Source organism: Phocoena phocoena, chromosome 15 (genome assembly GCF_963924675.1).
Source record: "Phocoena phocoena chromosome 15, mPhoPho1.1, whole genome shotgun sequence".
Lineage (NCBI taxonomy): Eukaryota > Metazoa > Chordata > Mammalia > Artiodactyla > Phocoenidae > Phocoena > Phocoena phocoena.
Window position 1 is genome coordinate 74,137,144 of NC_089233.1, and position 19,348 is coordinate 74,156,491.

Genomic DNA, 19,348 nt, shown 5'->3' on the forward strand with positions numbered 1-19,348 from the left:
CCACGTACCGCATAAAAAAAAAAAAAAAAAATCTATGGGATGCAGCAAAAGCAATTCTAAGAGGGAAGTTTATAGCTTTACAAGCCTACATCAAGAAACAAGAAAAATCTCAAATAAACAACCTAACCTTACACCTAAAGGAACTAGAGAAAGAAGAACAAACAAAACCCAAAGTTAGAAGAAGGAAAGAAATCATGAAGAGCAGAGCAGAAATAAATGAAATAGAAACAAAGAAAACAATAGCAAAGATTAATAAAACTAAAAGCTGGTTCTTTGAGAAGATAAACAAAATTGATAAACCATTAGACAGACTCATCAAGAAAAAGGAGAGGACTCAAATCAATATAATTAGAAGTGAAAAAGGAGAAGTTACAACAGACACCCCAGAAAGACAAAGCATCCTAAGAGACTACTACAAGCAACTCTATGCCAATAAAATGGACAACCTAGAAGAAATGGACAAATTCTTACAAAGGTATAACCTTCCAAGACTGAACCAGGAAGAAAGAGAATATATGAACAGAGGAATCACAAGTAATGAAATTGAAACTGTAATTAAAAATCTTCCAACAAACAAAAGTCCAGGACCAGATGGCTTCACAGGTGAATTCTATCAAACATTTAAAGAAGAGCTAACACCCATCCTTCTCAAACTCTTCCAAAATATTGCAGAGGAAGGAACACTCCCAAACTCAATCTATGAGGCCACCATCACCCTGATACCAAAACCAGAAAAAGATACTACCAAAAAAGAAAATTACAGACCAATATCACTGATGAATACAGAGGCAAAAATCCTCAACAAAATACTAGCAAACAGATTCCAACACCACATTAAAAGGATCATACACCATGATCAAGTGGGATTTAACCCAGGGATGCAAGGATTCTTCTATATATGCAAATCAATCAATGTGATACACCATATTAACAAACTGGAGAATAAAAACCATATGATCATCTCAATAGATACAGAAAAAGCTTTGGACAAAATTCAACACCCATTTATGATAAAAACTCTCCAGAAAGTGGGCATAGAGGGAACCTACTTCAAAATAATAAAGGCCATATACAGCAAACCCACAGCAAACATCATTCTCAATGGTGAAAAACCGAAAGCATTTCCCCTAAGATCAGGAAAAAGACAACGATGTCCACTCTCACCACTATTATTCAACATAGTTTTGGGAGTCCTAGCCACGGCAATCAGAGAAGAAAAAGAAATAAAAGGAATACAAACTGGAAAAGAAGAAGTGAAACTGTCACTGTTTGCAGATGACATGATGCTATACATACAGAATCCTAAAGATGCCACCAGAAAACTACTAGAGATAATGAGTTTGGTAAAGTTGCAGGACACAAAATTCAAGCACAGATATCTCTTGCTTTCCTATACACTAATGATGAAAAACCTGTATGAGAAATTAAGGTAACACTCCCATTTACCACTGCAACAAAAAGAATAAAATACCTAGGAATAAACCTACCTAGGGAGACAAACTATGCTATAAGACACTGATGAAAGAAATTAAAGATGATACAAACAGATGGAGAGATATACCATGTTCTTGGACTGGAAGAATCAATATTGTGAAAATGACTATACTACCCAAAGCAATCTACAGATTGAATGCAATTCCTATCAAATTACCAATGGCATTTTTTGCAGAAGTAAAACAAAAAATCTTAAAATTTGTATGGAGACACAGAAGACCCCAAATAGCCAAAGCGGCCTTGAGGGAAAAAAACAGAACTGGGGGAATCAGACTCCCTGACCTTCAGACTATACTACAAAGCTACAGTTATCAAGACATTATGGTACTGGTACAAAAATAGAAATATAGATCAATGGAACAGGACAGAAAGCCCAGAGATAAACCCACACACCTATGATCAACTAATCTACGACAAGGGAGGCAAGGATATACAATGAAGAAAAGAGAGTCTCTTCAATAAGTGGTGCTGGGAAAACTGGACAGCTACATGTAAAAGAATGAAATTAGGACACTCCCTAACACCATACACAAAAATAAATTCAAAATGGATTAGAGACCTAAATATAAGACTGGACACTATAAAGCTTTTAGAGGAAAACATAGGAAGAACACTCTTTGACATAAATCACAGCAAGATCTTTTTTTTTTTTGCGGTACGCGGGCCTCTCACCGCTGCGGCCCCTCCCGTTGCGGAGCACAGACTCCGGACGCGCAGGCCCAGCAGCCATGGCTCACGGGCCCAGCCGCTCCGCGGCACGCGGGATCCTCCTGGACCGGGGCACGAACCCGCGTCCCCTGCATTGGCAGGCGGACTCCCAACCACTGCGCCACCAGGGAAGCCCAGCAAGATCTTTTTTGATCCACCTCCTAGAGTAATGGAAACTAAAACAAAAATAAACAAATGGGACCTAATGAAACCTAAAAGCTTTTGCACAGCAAAGGAAACTACAAACAAGACAAAAAGACAACCCTCAGAATGGGAGAAAATATTTGCAAACGAATCAACGGACAAAGGATTAATCTCCAAAGTATATAAACAGCTCATGCAGCTCAATATTAAAAAAACAAACAACCCAATCCAAAAATGGGCAGAAGACCTAAATAGACATTTCTCCAAAGAAGACATACAGATGGCCAGGAAGCACATGAAAAGCTGCTCAACATCACTAATTATTAGAGAAATGCAAATCAAAACTACAATGAGGTATCACCTCACACCAGTTAGAAAGGGCATAACCAGAAAATCTACAAACAACTAATGCTGTAGAGGGAGGGTGTGGAGAAAAGGGAACCCTCTTGCACTGTTGGCGGGAATGTAAATTGATACAGCCACTATGGAAAACAGTATGGAGGGTCCTTAAAAAAATAAAAATAGAATTACCATATGACCCAGCAATCCCATTACTGGGCATATACCCAGAGAAAACCACAGTTCAAAAAGACACATGCGGGCTTCCCTGGTGGCGCAGTGGTTGAGAGTCTGCCTGCTGATGCAGGGGGCGCGGGTTCGTGCCCCGGTCTCGGAAGATCCCACATGCCGCGGAGCGGCTGGGCCCGTGAGCCATGGCCGCTGAGCCTGTGCTCCGCAACGGGAGAGGCCACGGCAGTGAGAGGCCCGCATACCGCACAAAAAAAAAAAAAAAAAAAAAAAAAAGACACATGCACCTCAATGCTCATGGCAGCACTATTTACAATAGCTAGGTCATGAAAGCAACCTAAATGCCCATCAACAGACGAATGGAAAAAGAAGATGGAGTACAAAGGAATATTACTCAGCCATAAAAAGGAACTAAATAGTGTCATTTGTAGAGATATGATGGATCTACAGATTGTCATAGAGATTGAAGTCAGTCAGAAAGAGAAAAACAAATATCGTATATTAACGCACATATGTGGAACCTAGAAAAATGGTACAGATGAACTAGTTTGCAGGGCAGAAATTGAGACACAGATGTAGAGAACAAACGTATGGACACCAAGGGGGGAAAGCAGGGGGTGGAGGGGGTGATGAACTGGGAGATTGGGATTGACATGTATACACTAATATGTATAAAATAGATAACTTATAATAATTTTTTTAAAGAAGAGTTAGTGATACTAAGAAGCCCAATAATGAGAATTAGGCAGCAACACGCTTTCATTTGACGACTATGTATCGGTCATCTGCTGTGTGCCAGACACTGTTCTAAGCCCCAGCAATGAGCAGAACAGATAAAACCCTGTTCCCAGGGAGCTGTCTTTCTGGTGGTTATTCTTACTACCAGGTGGTCTACTGACATGAACCTGCACATCACTCCAGAGTACTCTCATTTGACAGCAAGGAGAACTGAAGCCTTTTTTTTTCTTTCCCCTACTTTTTGGCTGCATGGTGCAGTATGAGGGATCTTAGCTTCCCAACGAGGGATCGAACCCACACAGCCTGCAGTGGAAGCGCAGAGTCTTAACCACTGGACTGCCAGGGAAGTCCGAGAGCTACAGGCTTTTTATTCGCCTGAATTCAACGGTAAGCATAAAAGCACTTGGCAAATTAAGAGAGAGGGAGCGGGGAAGGAATGGACTGGAGTTTGGGATTAGCAGATGCAAACTATTATAAATATGCAGAATAAACAACAAGGTCTTACTGTACAGCATAGGGAACTATAATCAGTATCCTGTGATAAACCATAATGGAAAAGAATATATGTATAACTGAATCACTTTGCTATAGAGTAGAAATTAACACAACATTGTAAATCAAGTATACCTCAATAAAATAAACTTTAAGAGAGAGAGAGAGAGAAGAGCGAGCCAGAGCCTGCACCGAGAGGGTGCCCACGAGTGAACAGACGGCAGGCGAGCCTGCTCACCACACTGCTCGACAAGGAATATGCCAAAAGTGTGCATGAGTCCGGGAGGGAATCCATCACTCCCCGGTCCACCTTGGTTGCTGGAAAGATCTAAGTGCAGGCATGGAACCTTGCAAGTCTTGTGTTTAAGCCTCTGTCACTTTTGTCCCACACGGCTTCTAAATGCAAACTAACCCCTTGGTCGGTTGTGAACTGAAGGACAGTCATCTGCTTCAGCGGCTTAAGGAAAATCTGTTCCTAATGAGTGACTTGAATGTCGAAGGGTAATTTCGATTCTATGTCATTTTCCTCTTAGAATCTTAAGCCCTCTCAGAGGAAGGGTCAGTCCTTTCTATATTTCTCTGTTTACACCCCACATCAACCCCAAATGGAAGAGTCTGGTCTTAGAGATCCTCAGTAAAAGCAGGGTCTTCCCTCCCAAGCACCCTCTAAAACCTGCAAGGTCATGACCCAAGTGGTTCCTGTTGGGAAGCCAATCCTCCCACATCCCGCCGGCACTCACTTTGCTAGTGTACTTGGCGATGTCCGCGGCAACATCTGCTGAGGCGGTGGCGATGGGCAGGTCTGCGCTTACTGAAGAGGCGAGGGTGCTCGTGGACCCCGAGCTGGTGACCAGGGGCGACGACTGGGTGCTAGTCACCAGGGTGATGGTGGAGGTGGACGGGCTCTGCGTGATCTCCTTCTGCTGGACAGCTAGGAAAGCAAAGGGTCCTGGTCACCCCACTGCCGCGGGAAGGCCATCCCAGTAGAAAACTGTGGTGGGGAGCAGAGCCTCTGACAAACACCCTGCGAGTTTCTCTACTTTCAAGTGACAAAGACTCTCTCCTTGGCCAAACCCTAGCCAGGCTCCTCTGAGCTCTTTCTCAACGAGGCTTCCACCTTGGTCTATAAAGACGAATATAGTTTCTAACAGCTCAAGGCTGCATCCCTAGGGTGACCCTTGCCCCCTTAAGGTCCCTGACTGAGAAAACACAAGGCTGCCGAATGAACCGACTGTATATTCCAGCCAACACCTAATGATGGGGCCCATCTCCCAGTCTCTGTGGGAGGGTCGGAGCCTACCTTCAATAGGTACCAGTTAGCAAACCCAGATGTTTCAAATGGACCAACACCCCCTTCCCACTTTATGTAAATTTTCACTTTCTGACTCTTCAGAGCCTCTGCCCACCCCCCTCCCTATTCCCGAATTCTCCCTTTAAAACGCCCAGTACCCTGTGTACATATTCAGTTCACACTGGACTTTTTACCCTACTGCAATAGTATAGAGCCGATTAAAATCTGTCTTTACTACTTTAACTAGTGGCCAGCTTTGCTTATCTCTGACAAGATAATCTGGGATTTAAGAATCACACCATCAATGAGCTCCTTCTTGCCCGCACCTAAATTCCCCTGGGGAAGGCTCACTATGCTTAAGGGGGATGAATTCAGAAGACCGGAACTGGTCACCCCAACATGAAACATCCTAGACTCGGTTCTGTCCCAACGACTCTTCAAACAGCGAGATCAATCCAGCTGTCCTTCAATGCTGCGAGTCCAATCTTTCAGTCTGCCCTCCCCTCGATCTTTGAAGGGTTTCAACGGCAGCCAATTCAAGAACTGGCTACTCTTCAACCCCACGTCCTGCTGCGACTCTTTTAACAGTCCTACTCACAGGGGTGCACTCAGCATGTGGGAGTTTCAATCAAGGAGCCCAACCTTCAAGGATCTCGATGCAGGTTTCCCAGGGGAACAAGATTCTACATCAGTGCTCACAAGAGCTGGGCCAACTGGTACCCACCAGACGGTTCAGCTTTCCATCAGCTCCAGATGGAGCCTCCTGCCGGGAGCTAGGATTCCACACTTCAGCAACTGGTTCTTGATGCTGGCTCTTCTTGTGTGTGAGGCCAATTGCTAGCTATTAAGGTAACCTTTGCTACCAACTTCTCACACTGTACTCTTTCCAAAACAATGTCCGGGGGTTCATGGATGTGCACAAGGAAACTTAAACAAAGGTATTCACTGCAGCACTACTTACAACAGGAAAAAAACTGGAAGCAACCTATATGTCCATCAGTAGGGGAATACTTTAAAGAAACTATGCAGCAGTCCAAAAGAATAAGGTAGAGCTGTATGTACTGACATGGACAGACCTCCAAAACATGCTGATGGGGGGAGGGGGGGCACGGAAAAAAGCAAGTATGGTACCATTTTTATGTTTTAAAAAAGAAAAAAGAAAAAAAAGTAATACCTTTATGAAGTCACATATATACATAAATATATATGCATACATGCATCAAAAAGATCTTACGGTTAACAGTGACCTCTGAGAAAGGGTGGAGAATGAAATGGCAAATCAATCAAGACAACAGATTTTTGTGTCTATGTGTCTATTTCACCCCTTTCTAAGAAGAACGTAGGCATGTATTTATAAAATGGGAAAAAAAAAGAAAAAAGAAAAGTACAAAGCAAGTTGGAAAACAATTTTTAAAAATAATGCCAAATGGAATGTGTGAGGCCTCCAGGATACAGTAACCAGGAAACCAAGGGGAACTGAAAAAATAAAACGATCATTTTTCTCCTGTCCATGTGGCCAAAAAGGGACCGGGCGCCACGGAGAGCAGAAGGGGAGGCTCGGTACCTTTCACGGCCTGTCTGGTCTGATATCTCGTCCCCTGGGAAGACTGAGGCTGCTGGTTTTGCTGCTGGTTTTGCTGCTGCTGCTGGCGTTGCATCTTCTGCATGTGCCACTTTTGGGAGGACGTTTGAAACTTACTTGAGGAGTTCCACACGACCCGCTGCACGGCCGGGGCCGTCTCCTTCGGTAAAAGCGGCCTCTGCTTTTTCACTGGGCTTCCTGTGGCAGCGGCGGCCGGGGCCGTGACCGTGGATGTGGTGCTGGTGGTAGCCGTGACACCAGCCGTGGGAGTTTGGGCAGAAGAGCGGGTGAGGACCGGCGTTTCGGGGGGAGACTGGCTGCCCGCCGTCGTGGATGGTGGAGCTTTACCTACGACTAAAGCCAATGCGTGAAAAAACAAACAAACAAAGAGTAGATTTGACTCAGGCTGGCCTGCAGGGTCTCTACACCACCAAGTTCTGGGTGACCATCAGAGGCTAGCATGCCAAAGACCCCCAGGGAATGGGCACTTACACAATACGCTCAGGCCACTTCGGCAGCATGCTGTATCTTAAAACATCAGCCCCCTTGTGTTCCGTGCACTTGCTCACATCTGAGACGTATGTCGAGGCGTCTGGGGGACCGAGGCCAACCTGACCCAGCCCCTGCCCTCAAGTCGCTCACCTACTAGTAGACGACGCAGTGGATGAACAGAATCACTGCAAGTGTCTTGTTTTACAAAGTTAAAGTTGGGCAAGCACTTTGAGAAAGACCCAGCCAAAGTCAATCCAGAGATTAAGAGAAACGCTTTCTTTGGCCAGGGAACCTAGAAAGCATGCACCCCAAAGAACCAGACGGCTTCCCATAGGCCAAAGCACTGAATAACAACAAGTGACCCAGAAAGAAGAGTATCTTCTTTAATCTCTTCTGATTCCCTTCAGAACAGTCTCGGTGTGGTCCTGGGAGCCTTGACACCTAACACTAAAGGGAATTCCACCCCAAGGACAGAACCTTCCTCAGCACAATGGTATCTATCTAGAATTTAGATGCCTTGCTTTTGTTTTGACTGTAGTTATTCCTGTTGCGTCTTTTATGTAGAGCACACTATACTGTTTTACCTACTGTGTGATGGTCAAGTTTAAGTCTAAAATTGAGTTGTTGTTTTTTTTAAAGAGCTGTTGTTTCAGATAAAAATATTAAGTCCGTAATTATACAGGCAGGACTTAGGAATGGCAAAAATAATGAATGCGAGTGACTCAAGTTTGGAAAAAGCTGCCTTTCAGAGTATGTCTCCTGGGAGGAGCTGGGCTATGGGGGTGGAGCGCAGGATTTCAACAGGCAGCAGGGAGAATTTGGAGGGGAACAGCTTTCGCCAAGACATGCTCAGGAATAGACAGCATTTTGGTAAGTGAGGGCAGGCAGTGAGGAGGGGTGGCAAGAAGGCAGGTTAGAGCCAAAAGCACTGAGCAGCGTAGAAGGGGGTGTGACCTCGTGAGTGCTCATCTGTAAAAGGGGTGTGTGGTCAGTAGTCACTGCAGCAGCCCCTGGCACTGGAGAGGTGAACCTGCCCCCAGAGAGGATTCCCTGGGGTTCACACACAAAACACGGGTGCAAATCAGCACCCTTGATCTTGACAATGTGCCTCAACATCTAATAAGGATTACACCTGTCTTTTTTAGATTTCTATCAGCCAGGAAAGGCACGGGCTTGATTATTCTAGGGGGGATTTTCAGTAAACTGTCGGTTTGGGGAAACCAAGGAGTGTGAGAGGAAAAGACAGGCTGACTTTTCTGACTCGGGGGGCGGGGGGGGGGGGCGGTGTCTTCTTGGTGGTTATCACACCTGGCTGGCTCTCCCGCTCCTCTGGGGAAGAGTCCAGCCAAGTTCATTGGCAGGAACACAGGGTGGGCTGGGAGAAGAGCTCTACCTGCAGTGAGGAGCCCCCATCCTTCCCTGGGATGACCTGCCAGATACCGGATATAGCCCCTGCCCCTTCCCGGGGCAGAGGTGGCTTTGAACTTGGCCCTTCTAAAAGCCCCACACTGGGAGGGTCCCCCCAGGCAGGGCTTCTAACCTGCAGAAGCAACTTTAATGCCTCCCTTTTCTGCCATGTGACCAAAAAATATATTGTCCTGGTTGATTAACTAGCCTGGTCCCTCCTTGGGCAAAGGGCAACCGCAAAAAGGTCCTCTTCTCTCTCCTGTCTTGCAAAAGCAAACAGCTGGCTTTGCAGATGGGTAACCAGTCTGCATGAGTCACGGCTGGAGCTCTTTCCCAAATAAAAAAACAGGAGTGTGCAATCTGAAAAGTTTCCAGGCTCGAAGCACTCTTGGCGGGGGGGGCGGGGGGGGGTTTCATTTAGACACTAAAACATTTTAATTTCTAGAGGATTCTGATGGTTTATGGAGGCGGGGTAAAGGCCATGGAAAATTCCATTTGTCCTAGAAATTGGGAGTGTATAATCACCTGTAGCCTCAAAAAGGGTGAATTTCTTAAAGGCCAACACTCCAAAAGCGGCCCCATCAAACTAACCTACTTATTCCAGACTTTGGTCACGGTCTTGTACCTTAAAAAAACGACTTTTAAGAGAAGGATGGAAATGACTGATGTTACAGGGTAAGCGTAGTAAAGGTTGTTAAGCGAGCTCCTTTGGCCTCTGTTCGGAGAGCACTAGCTAGAAAAGCCATTTTGCTATCTGAGGATTCATATTCTGTGCAGAAGCCGCATTCCTAACTGAAGATGCTCAACTGCAGAGTGACACGAAGCTGATTCTTCAATACCCAAACCACCATCGGGGGGCTCTGGATTTCAGACTAGGCAGTCTTGCCCCAACCCCTGGGAAGCCGCTCTGAATTATGTTTCAGAGACACCTTCAGCTTAAAAGTCCACCACACACTCGGGGACTCCTGGAGAAACTTCCTGCAGATACCAGTGGGAGGAAGAGCTCACTTTCATTTAATCAATTGGAATGCTTTTTATTTTGGAGGAAAACATGAGATCTTTTAAGGGACTCATATGTTTCCCTTTTTGCTTTGACTGCTAGGGAGCTCAGAGTCAAAATGGAAGCCCAACTTTGCTAACTCTGAAGGCTGGAACAGTATGTATTTTTGTATACAAATTTTCCCCAGAACTCTCACTATTCTACCTTCATCTTTTACACTGATTTCTTGATTTTCATTTCGTTTCTTATCAATCTGTCACAAATTCTTTCTGGAAGGGGCAAAAAAACCACAACCAATCAAAAGATCTACTCCAGGGCTTCCCTGGTGGCGCAGTGGTTGAGAGTCCGCCTGCCGATGCAGGGGACACGGGTTCGTGTCGCGATCCGGGAAGATCTCACGTGCCGCGGAGCGGCTGGGCCCGTGAGCCACGGCCACTGAGCCTGCGCGTCCGGAGCCTGTGCTCCTCAACGGGAGAGGCCACAACAGTGAGAGGCCCGCGTACCGCAAAAAAAGAAAAAAAAAAAAAAGATCTACTCCAGAAAGAGAGGAATAGCATAAATGTATCATTCACAGGAACACTGCCATCTGTGCCCCAATATTCCCACAAACCTCGTGGAATAAATGCTACTCCTACAGTTTTCTGCAACACCTGAGGTAGTCCCTCAAACCCCAATCCACAAAAGAATCGGATTTTTCAGATGCCATTCATAATTCTAAAGGATGGTGTGGTGGGCCATCCTTCCTGTCCCACCCAACTGCCTCTCTCTCTTCCTCCCTTGTACCATTGAGAGACATTCCATCCTCTTTTGATGAACTGCAGGAATGGAGGTTCCGGAACAGGTCACTTTGATACAAACACAGAGGAAAGATTCTCAAAGCCCATCCCCCTCTTGCTTTAAGCAAGCCAGCCTAAGAAATCCCCAGGGGATACAGAACTCAGAAGTTAGCTCCTGTCAGAAGTTAAGCATAGTCAAAAATTAAACCTGAATACCCCCTTAAGTAACTCACGAAGTCCATGAGGTTTTATGGCTACAACCTCTAATTTGTCCTTAGGCCATGTTTCTCCTGGCCCTTAATTAATTCTTCATTACCTTTCTCAGGCCTGTTGGAATCCCCTCACCACCCACTAGTCAAACCAGTTGAAAAATGTGCTGACTGCTTCTTCAATGGGAGGGACATCCTTCTAATCATTCCCACGTTCCTGCTGGAGGGTTTGCCGACATGCCTGGGCTGCAGCAGGTTTGAGGGCAGCCACTACTGGTTCAGCGGCAAAGAGAGAACCGCTGAGCTCGGGCAATGGGGTTCTCAACTGGGGGAGATTCTGCCCCCGAGGGGACATCCGGCCATGTCAAGACATTTCTGATGGCCACCACTGGGCAAGTGCTACCAGCATCCAGTAAGAAGAGGCCAGGGATGCTGCCAAACATCCTCCAGTGCACAGGACAAAGAATTATCCAGCACAAAATGTCAACAGTGCCAAGGCTGAGAAACCCTGGGCCCACGTCCGTTCATCGCAAATATGGCGGAACACCAACTCAGGCAGGCGTCATACAACGCCCCTCTGATTTCTAGTGGCTCAAGAACTCAGCGTCCTGGTGCCACCTACCCAAATGGTCTTGTATTCTGGTAAGAAAAAGCACTTTGAGATGCCTGGGCAACGTGAGGGGAGGTAAGGGAGGCTAAACTTATCAAGATCTTCCAACTGAACACATCTAACAATTTCAGCCTTGTCAAATGTCTAAATGTTGACAAACACTTTAGGGAAATGAGTGAGCCTACTGGAAAAGAAGCTGCTGAGGCTAAAAATGACCTAACAGCTAGAAGCAACTACTTTCTAAGAGACTTATTTTTCTGTGCTCAAAATCAGCCACATCGGGTACTGAGCAGGTGAAAGGTGGGCAGGCTTAGTTTAAGTCCTGGTCCAGCTCAGTAACTAGCTAGGTGACCTGGAGCCAATCCAAGCTTTGCTACTCCACCCTTTGTGATGTGAGAGGGTCACCTGACTTGAGATAACACAAATTGCAAGGTGGCATTCTAAAACCAAATCAAGAAACCAGAAACGGGTACAATCACTTACCCTCCTGCTTGGGAGATGGTTCTTTGGGTTCCTTCTTATTTTTTCGACCCTCCCGCCCAGAATGGTCTTCTCCTAAATCTATGACAAGTTCGCTCTCTGAATCGGAGTCCAGGCCCAAATGCACTGTTGGGGAATCCGTCTCATCTTTTCCCTTCAGCTTATCCTTTGTGGGATGAGGCAAGGGTTTTGCTTTGTCTGAAAAGTCCTTGTCGGGCTGAGGGCTAGTCTTCTCCTTGGCCAAGCCTGGGTCTGCTTTCTCGCTGGCTGGCGACGTGCTGACTTTCAGCTCCTCTTTTGTCTCCATGGGGTTTGCCAGTTTGGGCTTTTTTTTGACAGCAGATGGCTCTTTGTCCATCTGAGCATCCTCTTTGTCTTCGGCATCTTCCGGCTCATTCTTGGACCTCTGCTCCTCATCACTGATAGAGTCACTACCGCTACTATCTGACTTCTCGGAATCCTCAGAATCGCTGTGTTCTACAGCCGTATAAACATCTTCTGAGATTTCATTTATGCCTAAATTCAAAAAGAAAACCCAGCATGTGGCGTACTCACAAAATAAAGAGCAGGACCAAAAAATCACAACCATTTTCCACGCCCAACGCTGGAATAAAAAAAAAAAAGCATTTCAAATCGCATCACACTGGCCTGGTGGGGTTAGCAGTGCGCTCAAGCTGCAGCTGACGACAGCCGACAAATGGAACTTGTCTGCAAAGGGTTTTAGTTATTGACATTCAAAGATGACATGGGACCAAACAACATGAATTTCGAAGTTATCCAGAGCTCAATCTTTGCATTATGGATAACTCACTGGGACACTGACAATGGGAGGGATGGAAGAGAAGGAATGCCAGACCTGTGCTGTTAAAACAGATCCATTTTACGGATTAGAAGATAGAGACCCAGAGAAATCACTTGTTCTAGGACACAAAGAAAACCAAGACAGAGAAGCGAGGCCAGAACCCTGGGCTCCTGACTCGCCACCAACACTCTTCCCACAAATTCCCGAAGCGTTAAAGTCCTTTACCCTTTGTGTCAAGGACTCAAAGAAATAAACCAAAGCCTTAAAGCGGAGGTTGCAAACTCACAGCCCATGAGTCACATCTGGCGAGCAGACGTGTTATTTAGGAAGCAATGGTTTGACCCAATGCTTTTGGGTATTTTGTTATTTGTTGGCTTTTTTTTTTTTTAAACTTAGAACTTGCTGGCCAATTCACAAATCAGGAAATTTCACAGAAATCAAGATGGCGGGCTTGTGCTGAAACAGCAGAAGATCTGGCCTCTCTGGGTCACAGGCCTGCAAGGCTCGCTGGGGCTGAGAGCCACTGGCCCCTTCAGGTGGGGGAGCACTGCCTACAGGTGACCCAGCTGCCCGGTCCCCATCTTGCTCCCTGAACTGAGGCGGAGTCAACTGTCACTGTGTTTGCATTGTTTTTCTACATGCAATGGAGTCAAGAGGAAAGTCATCCATTTCCATGTCTCTATCAAAAGGGAAAAAAGATAAAACAGCAGGAGTTTCATACATATACAGACAAAAATGGGCAAAAGTATATTCTAACAACAGTTCCATTTAACCCATTTATGTTTCCTGCTCTCGGTAATGGGTGTCATCCGTCTGTAGGTAAATACTACTGCCCGCGAAAATTCTGAAAAGAGGAAATCCCCATCAACTCTGTGTTTCCCTCATTCTAGAGCAATGGTTATCGTGAGTGGGGTCACTATCCTGACCCAGACCCACGGAAGGGAAACTCTTAAAAGGGTAAGAGCCATGAACAGCCCCGCAGGATCATGAGTGAATTATACCCACTTCCTCCAGGGCTCAGTCAAAACTGAAAGAATCAAAATACAAAAACCCAGATTTGGTTTAATTTCTGGATCCTAGGGCTTATGCGACTGTTAACTAATGGTCGGATGTCAGGATAAGCATGACCACACATGTGACAGGAAAAGCTTGGGTACTGGAGCCCAAAGGATATGAATTCAAATCCTGCTCCTCTGCTTTTATTAGCTGTGTGACCCTGAACGAATGAACTACCTCTCTGAGCCTCAGTTTCTGAACTGAGACTGGAAGTTCTCAACACCTGAAAATGGTGTTGATAATAGTATCGACCTCCCGGGACAATCTATGCACAGTGTCTGTGGCATAGGAAGCCCTCGGTAAATGGAAATATTAAAATTCTTATTAACAATAATAAACCAAGGAGTTAGACCAGCTGCATGGAAGGACCCAAGAGGGGTGTCTAAATGGCCTACAAAATTTCATCCGAACAAGCAACCCAGCAAGGAATGCTTTCCTCTGACAGCCCGGATGCCTCCCAACTATAACTCTTTTCTCACCCAAAGGTCCAGAGAAACCACTGACATGTAAACCTCACCTTGGACTGGCTTTCTCTCCTGAGACCCAGCTGGCCCCTACTTCTTTATAAATACCTTCCTAGCTTTATTTACCTATTCAACAAATATTCCAGAGCATTACTATGTGTATAAGACCAAGTACACCTTGGAGAAGGCAAATCCTTATAAGGCAACCTCCCTGCCCTCAAGGAGCTTCCAGTCTAGTTTGGAAGGGATACCACCACACAAAGGAACCACTGATGTTTCAGAGACATAAAGTAGCAAAGGAGGGCAGATGGGGAGGGCAGTCAGGGGAGACTTCCTGGAGGAGGTGATGCCCGAGCTCAGCCTTAGGGACAGGATTCAGGTAGGCAGTGTAAGAAAGCAGCAGCACAGGGAAGAGGAAGGGAGGCGACAGATACAGAAGCAGGATGGATGTGCCGAGGGGGAAGCGGCCTAGCCTTGAGGGGGAGGGTTTGTGTTGGACACTTGTGGGATACACTTGACCCTGAAGTGGAGACACTGACGTGAGCAGAGAGGAAGCACAAAGGCAAGCTCAGGAGGCGCTTTCTGCTTCCAAACTTTCTTATAACCTGCACCTCGAGCTGGCAGGCCGCCACAAAGAATACACTCTGAGGAATTCAAAAAGCCCTTCTGAACAATTAACTAGCAAATCTGAAATATTCTGCCATGAGTAGGAATCTATTTTTGTTGAACAAACAACTCAAGGTTAAACCAGCTGCTAAAAAGGCAGCCAGGATGGGGCTTTAATTTCATCCGGGTGGTATCCCTAAAAAGAGTAATGATGATGACGATGAGGTAAGCAAACCGAGAGACATACCTAATTGTGCTTTGCAACTCTCTATCGTCTTATCAAGATTTAGCTGGAATCTGCTGCGAATCTGCCGCTTGGGAGAGATGAGAGGCACAGGGGCCGACTGCTGCTGGACCGACTCACTCAGCTCCTTCAGATCCATCTCGGCCTTGCTTCGATCTGGAAGACAGCATCACACCCTCGTAAGACCAGGCACTGGAGGGAATAGCGGACAATGTTCATCACTTAGCTTCCTCCTCAAAAACACACTTAGGAGCCCGGGAGGAAAAAAAACCTAAGACGTTTCTGTCATTCGTCCCAACGATATCATCTGCTCGACGGCCTGGGCTGACTTGGAGATAAGAGCCTGAGAGAACATTTGGCAGGTTTCTACTGAACCGTCGCCTGGGTTGCTTTCCATGTTGAAAATGCACAATCCCAGCCAGAAGGCTGGTTGTCTGTGACACTCAGCATCATTATGGATCGTCCAAAGCCAAAGGTTACAGTAATATGTTCAATCTCAACAGCAGCGGATAAAGTGACACTGAGTCTGGCCAGTTTGCTTTGAATTCCAGGCCCAGATCAGAGAGGGCTTTGTATCCGAGAGAGGCGCCGAGCCTCTCGCAGAGAACACATTGATAAGAGAGAGAACCAGCTCCTCGTTTACCATGGAGACTTCAATCTTCATTCTTAGTCGACTTAGTCTGGAGCTCAAATTAGAAAGAAAGAGAACACACAAGATAGGCAGACCCTCCAGCCGGTGTGCTGTACCTCCCTTTGGCTCACAGCACCTATCTGAGGAATGGCGAACAGATTAGCCTTGGATATGAACCTGTGTCTTCTTGCTTCACTCTAACCCCAGGCAAAGGTCTCTACCTAATGACTCAGACCCAGAGGTCCTACTTCCCCTACTTCTGCCATGGGTTCTTTGCACGACCAAACTGGCCCAGGTTCCAAAGGGTCCGTGAGCTTGCACTTCTTGAATTCCTTCCCCACCTCCTCTACTGCCTCCTCTAGTGGCCCCCAAAACACAAAAAGGGGACCAAATGGCGGTGACTGCAAAGGCTCAGAAAGCAATGAGAGACTATCTTTCGCCCTGGCATCCCCTCCAACAGACCCTCACAAGCAGAGAATGCGGGTGTCCAACCTACCCTGGCCAATCCGAGAAAGCAGGTCCGAAAGGATGTGGCATCCATCGAGGACAAAGATAAGACACCTGTGAGCTGGTTCTTACCAGCTGTGAGCTCACTCCCTGACTTCTCTCCACCCCCCTGCTACCCTCCACCCCAAACCATCAGGCTGTTACAGAGACCGAGATGCAGACTGAGAGCTGGACTGCAAAGGCCCTCCACAGCCTGCACTCTGCCCACCTGACCTGACCCTCGCACCCTGCCCTACACCCAGGAAGGGACGCATGCTCTCACAACGCATGCTGGAGATCCATTCCTTTAAGGGGATCAGAGGTCTCCCCAAAGCCCCACCCAACTCACTCATAGGTGAGTGGAGCCACAAATCGCTCCCATTTCATTCATCACCATAATGAGGTAAGATGAGAAAGGGCCCCGTCCCCAAAACACACTTGCGGTTCGTCACCAGGGAGACCAAAAGTGAGCTTTCAAGGCAAACAGGGACACCATCCTTGTCATTAAAGAAATGGCTCTTAAAAAACATACCCGTGTGTGCGCGTGTGCATGCATGTGTTTGTCTGGTGTGTGCGCATGTGCTGATCGGGGACTCTTCAGAGAACTTATCAAGGCCAGGATTGAAGATGCTTGCGGGGCGGGGGGTGGGGGGGACGGTTGAATGCACAACTATTTAGGACGGGGGAAGAATATTCAATTTTACTGGAGAAGCACCTTACAAAGAGAACAGAGAGAGTGAAACAGGGATAAAACAGCAGAAAAAGGAGGAAGAGGAGAAGGACTGGGGAACATAGAAAGAAAAAAGGGAAGATCCAATTAAACAGCAGTATGATCAGGACTTACGGACTTCAACACCTGAGCTGCAAATGTGACAGTAGAAGGGGAAAGACAGGAGGCCCGTCTCGTCATTTCTGCTCTCAGAAATGAGGAAGCACACTGCATTCTGGAGGGAAAAGGCAGCCTTTTCAAGCATAAAGTTGGAAAAGAAGTATCTCACAAAAATACTTCCCATGAAAGGGGGTAGCAGGAGATGGCAGTGCTGCCCACGTGACAGGAGGACACCCTGTCCTCAATAACATTCCCACGTGGTTAATAGATTCCACACAGCAGTTACCGAAACACACAACTGACTACCAGGCAGGGGTCAGCCAACTTTTTCCATAAAGGGCCGGAGAGTAAATTAAATTAGGCTTTGCAGGTATATAGGCTCTGCTGCAAAAGCAACCATAAAATGATGTGCTAAATAAATGGATGTGGCTGTGCTCCAATAAAACTTTATTTACAAAAACAAGTCGGGGGCCAGACTTGGTCCACAGGCTGGAAATTTTGCCAGCCCCTGTACTAGTCCAGTGACTGCTAACCTTAGCTGCATGCTGAGATCGCTCCCCTCCCAGCCCAGAGCTTTAAAAAAAAAATCCTGATGCCTCAGCCCCACCCCCAGAGACTGAATTCACTGGCGAGGGGTTAGTAGGCCTGAGCATTGGCCCTTTAACAGTTCCCCAGGTATTCTAATTGGCAGGTAAGGCTGTGAGCCCCTGTACTGGACCAATCTTGTCTGTGAGTAAAGGAAATGCCTCACGATTTGCCTTAACCCTTGTGTACCTAAACCTCGGGGATCATAAAAATACATGTACACATCACCAGAATAATCGAGTGTGTGTACGCACACGCATGTATACCGGTGTGGGTCTACAGTAAACGCAATCTCTTAACTTTAGCCTAAAGCCTGAATATTCACAATCAAGAGGAATGAAAAGAAGGTAAAGCATTTCATTTCACAAAATAAGGTTTCTCGGGTCAATGAGCCACCGTAACGTTTATTCTAAGAAGAAACCACCGAAAGCCTGGGAGGGGGCTAATAATCAGGTCCCTGGGAGCGGACTTTTAGGAGTTTAGCCAAATGTAATTATCTTTCTCCAACTTTCAGCTGTGTGTGAACTCGACTCTCCTCCGCAAGGAGAAAAGAAGAGCTTCGCTTTCTCATTTAGCTCCTAGCAGCTTATCAGGACTCCTTCCACCTCTGCCCTTCTATATCGGGAATATCTGCGGAATCCACCCTTGCTGCCAACATTTTGAACTTTTCAGCTGATATGAAGACAGCTGAGGCTATAAATGGAAACCGGGGATAAAAAAAAAAAATACCCGCACAAGAGAAAAGAGGCACGATCTTCCATTGCTGGAGGGAGCATGAATCAGAACCACCCTTCAGAGGGCAATCTAGCAGCCTCTCTCCAAACGTCAACAGCACATGGCCTCTGACCGTCAGGTTCCACTTCTAGGAATGTATCCTGTGGATTCACTCCCACGTGGGCACAAGGGTCTTCACTGCAGCTATTTCCAACAGCAAAAAAATGGAAAACTACTCAATAAATAAGGTGCCTGGATAAATAAGTTACAGTTTACCTTTAAACGGAAAAAAATATAGCTGCTAAAATAACACAGGGGCAGAGCTCTCTATGTGGTGATATGGAAAGCCCATCTGTTTAAGGAAAAGGAAAATAATCAGTAAAGGACATTAGCATTGGTGTGTGGGAGAAAAAAAGGAAAGGGAATACAGAGATACAAATATATGTGTTCTTGGGGCTTCTCAACGCTGGCATTTGGGGCTGGATAAGTCTTTCTTTTGGGGGGTGGAGAGGTCAGGGTAAGGGCCGGGAGCTGTCCTGGGCACCGTAGGATGTTTGAGAGCAACCCTGGCCTCCACCCACTAGATGCCAGTAGCACCCATATCCCAGTTGGGATAATAAACAGATGTCTAGACATTGCCAAATGGGGACCAAATCACCCAGGCTGATGTCTAGAAGAGCTCCCCAAGGAGACTAAAAAAGAGCCAACAGGGTCAGAGGATGACAAAACAAAAAAAAGACCCAACAGTGGTCACCCTTTTTTGGGGGTGAATAAGGGGGTCACAGAGACAGGTGATCAGAGGTTACAGGTAGACTGGCTTTTCATTAGACATCTTTCTGCAGAGAAAAGAAAGCAGGCCTGACAACAGCAACAGTGGAAGAACAAACAAGCCGAAAGCCTTCAGGTCTGACAACGTTCCACCGTCGGCATCTCTGACGGAGCATCAAGGCACATTTCTGTCACTAACAGGGCGACTCAAC

At 46.4% G+C, this 19,348-nt stretch overlaps 1 protein-coding gene across 11 annotated transcripts in view; it reads right to left on the bottom strand.

Annotated features, from left to right (window-relative positions):
* Positions 1–19,348, bottom strand: part of ZMYND8 (zinc finger MYND-type containing 8) — a 126,307-nt gene that overhangs the window by 22,349 nt on the left and 84,610 nt on the right. For 6 of the 11 annotated variants that reach the window (XM_065892451.1, XM_065892456.1, XM_065892457.1 and 3 more), the window contains 4 exons: positions 15,127–15,279; positions 11,955–12,467; positions 7,095–7,331; positions 4,845–5,035 (listed from right to left, as the gene is read on the bottom strand). In XM_065892451.1, the coding sequence (XP_065748523.1) occupies positions 4,845–5,035; positions 7,095–7,331; positions 11,955–12,467; positions 15,127–15,279 (1,094 nt within the window). Of the gene's footprint in view, positions 1–4,844; positions 5,036–6,959; positions 7,332–11,954; positions 12,468–15,126; positions 15,280–19,348 lie in introns of all 11 variants that reach the window. The other 5 variants (XM_065892458.1, XM_065892453.1, XM_065892450.1 and 2 more) reach the window with 1 other exon arrangement.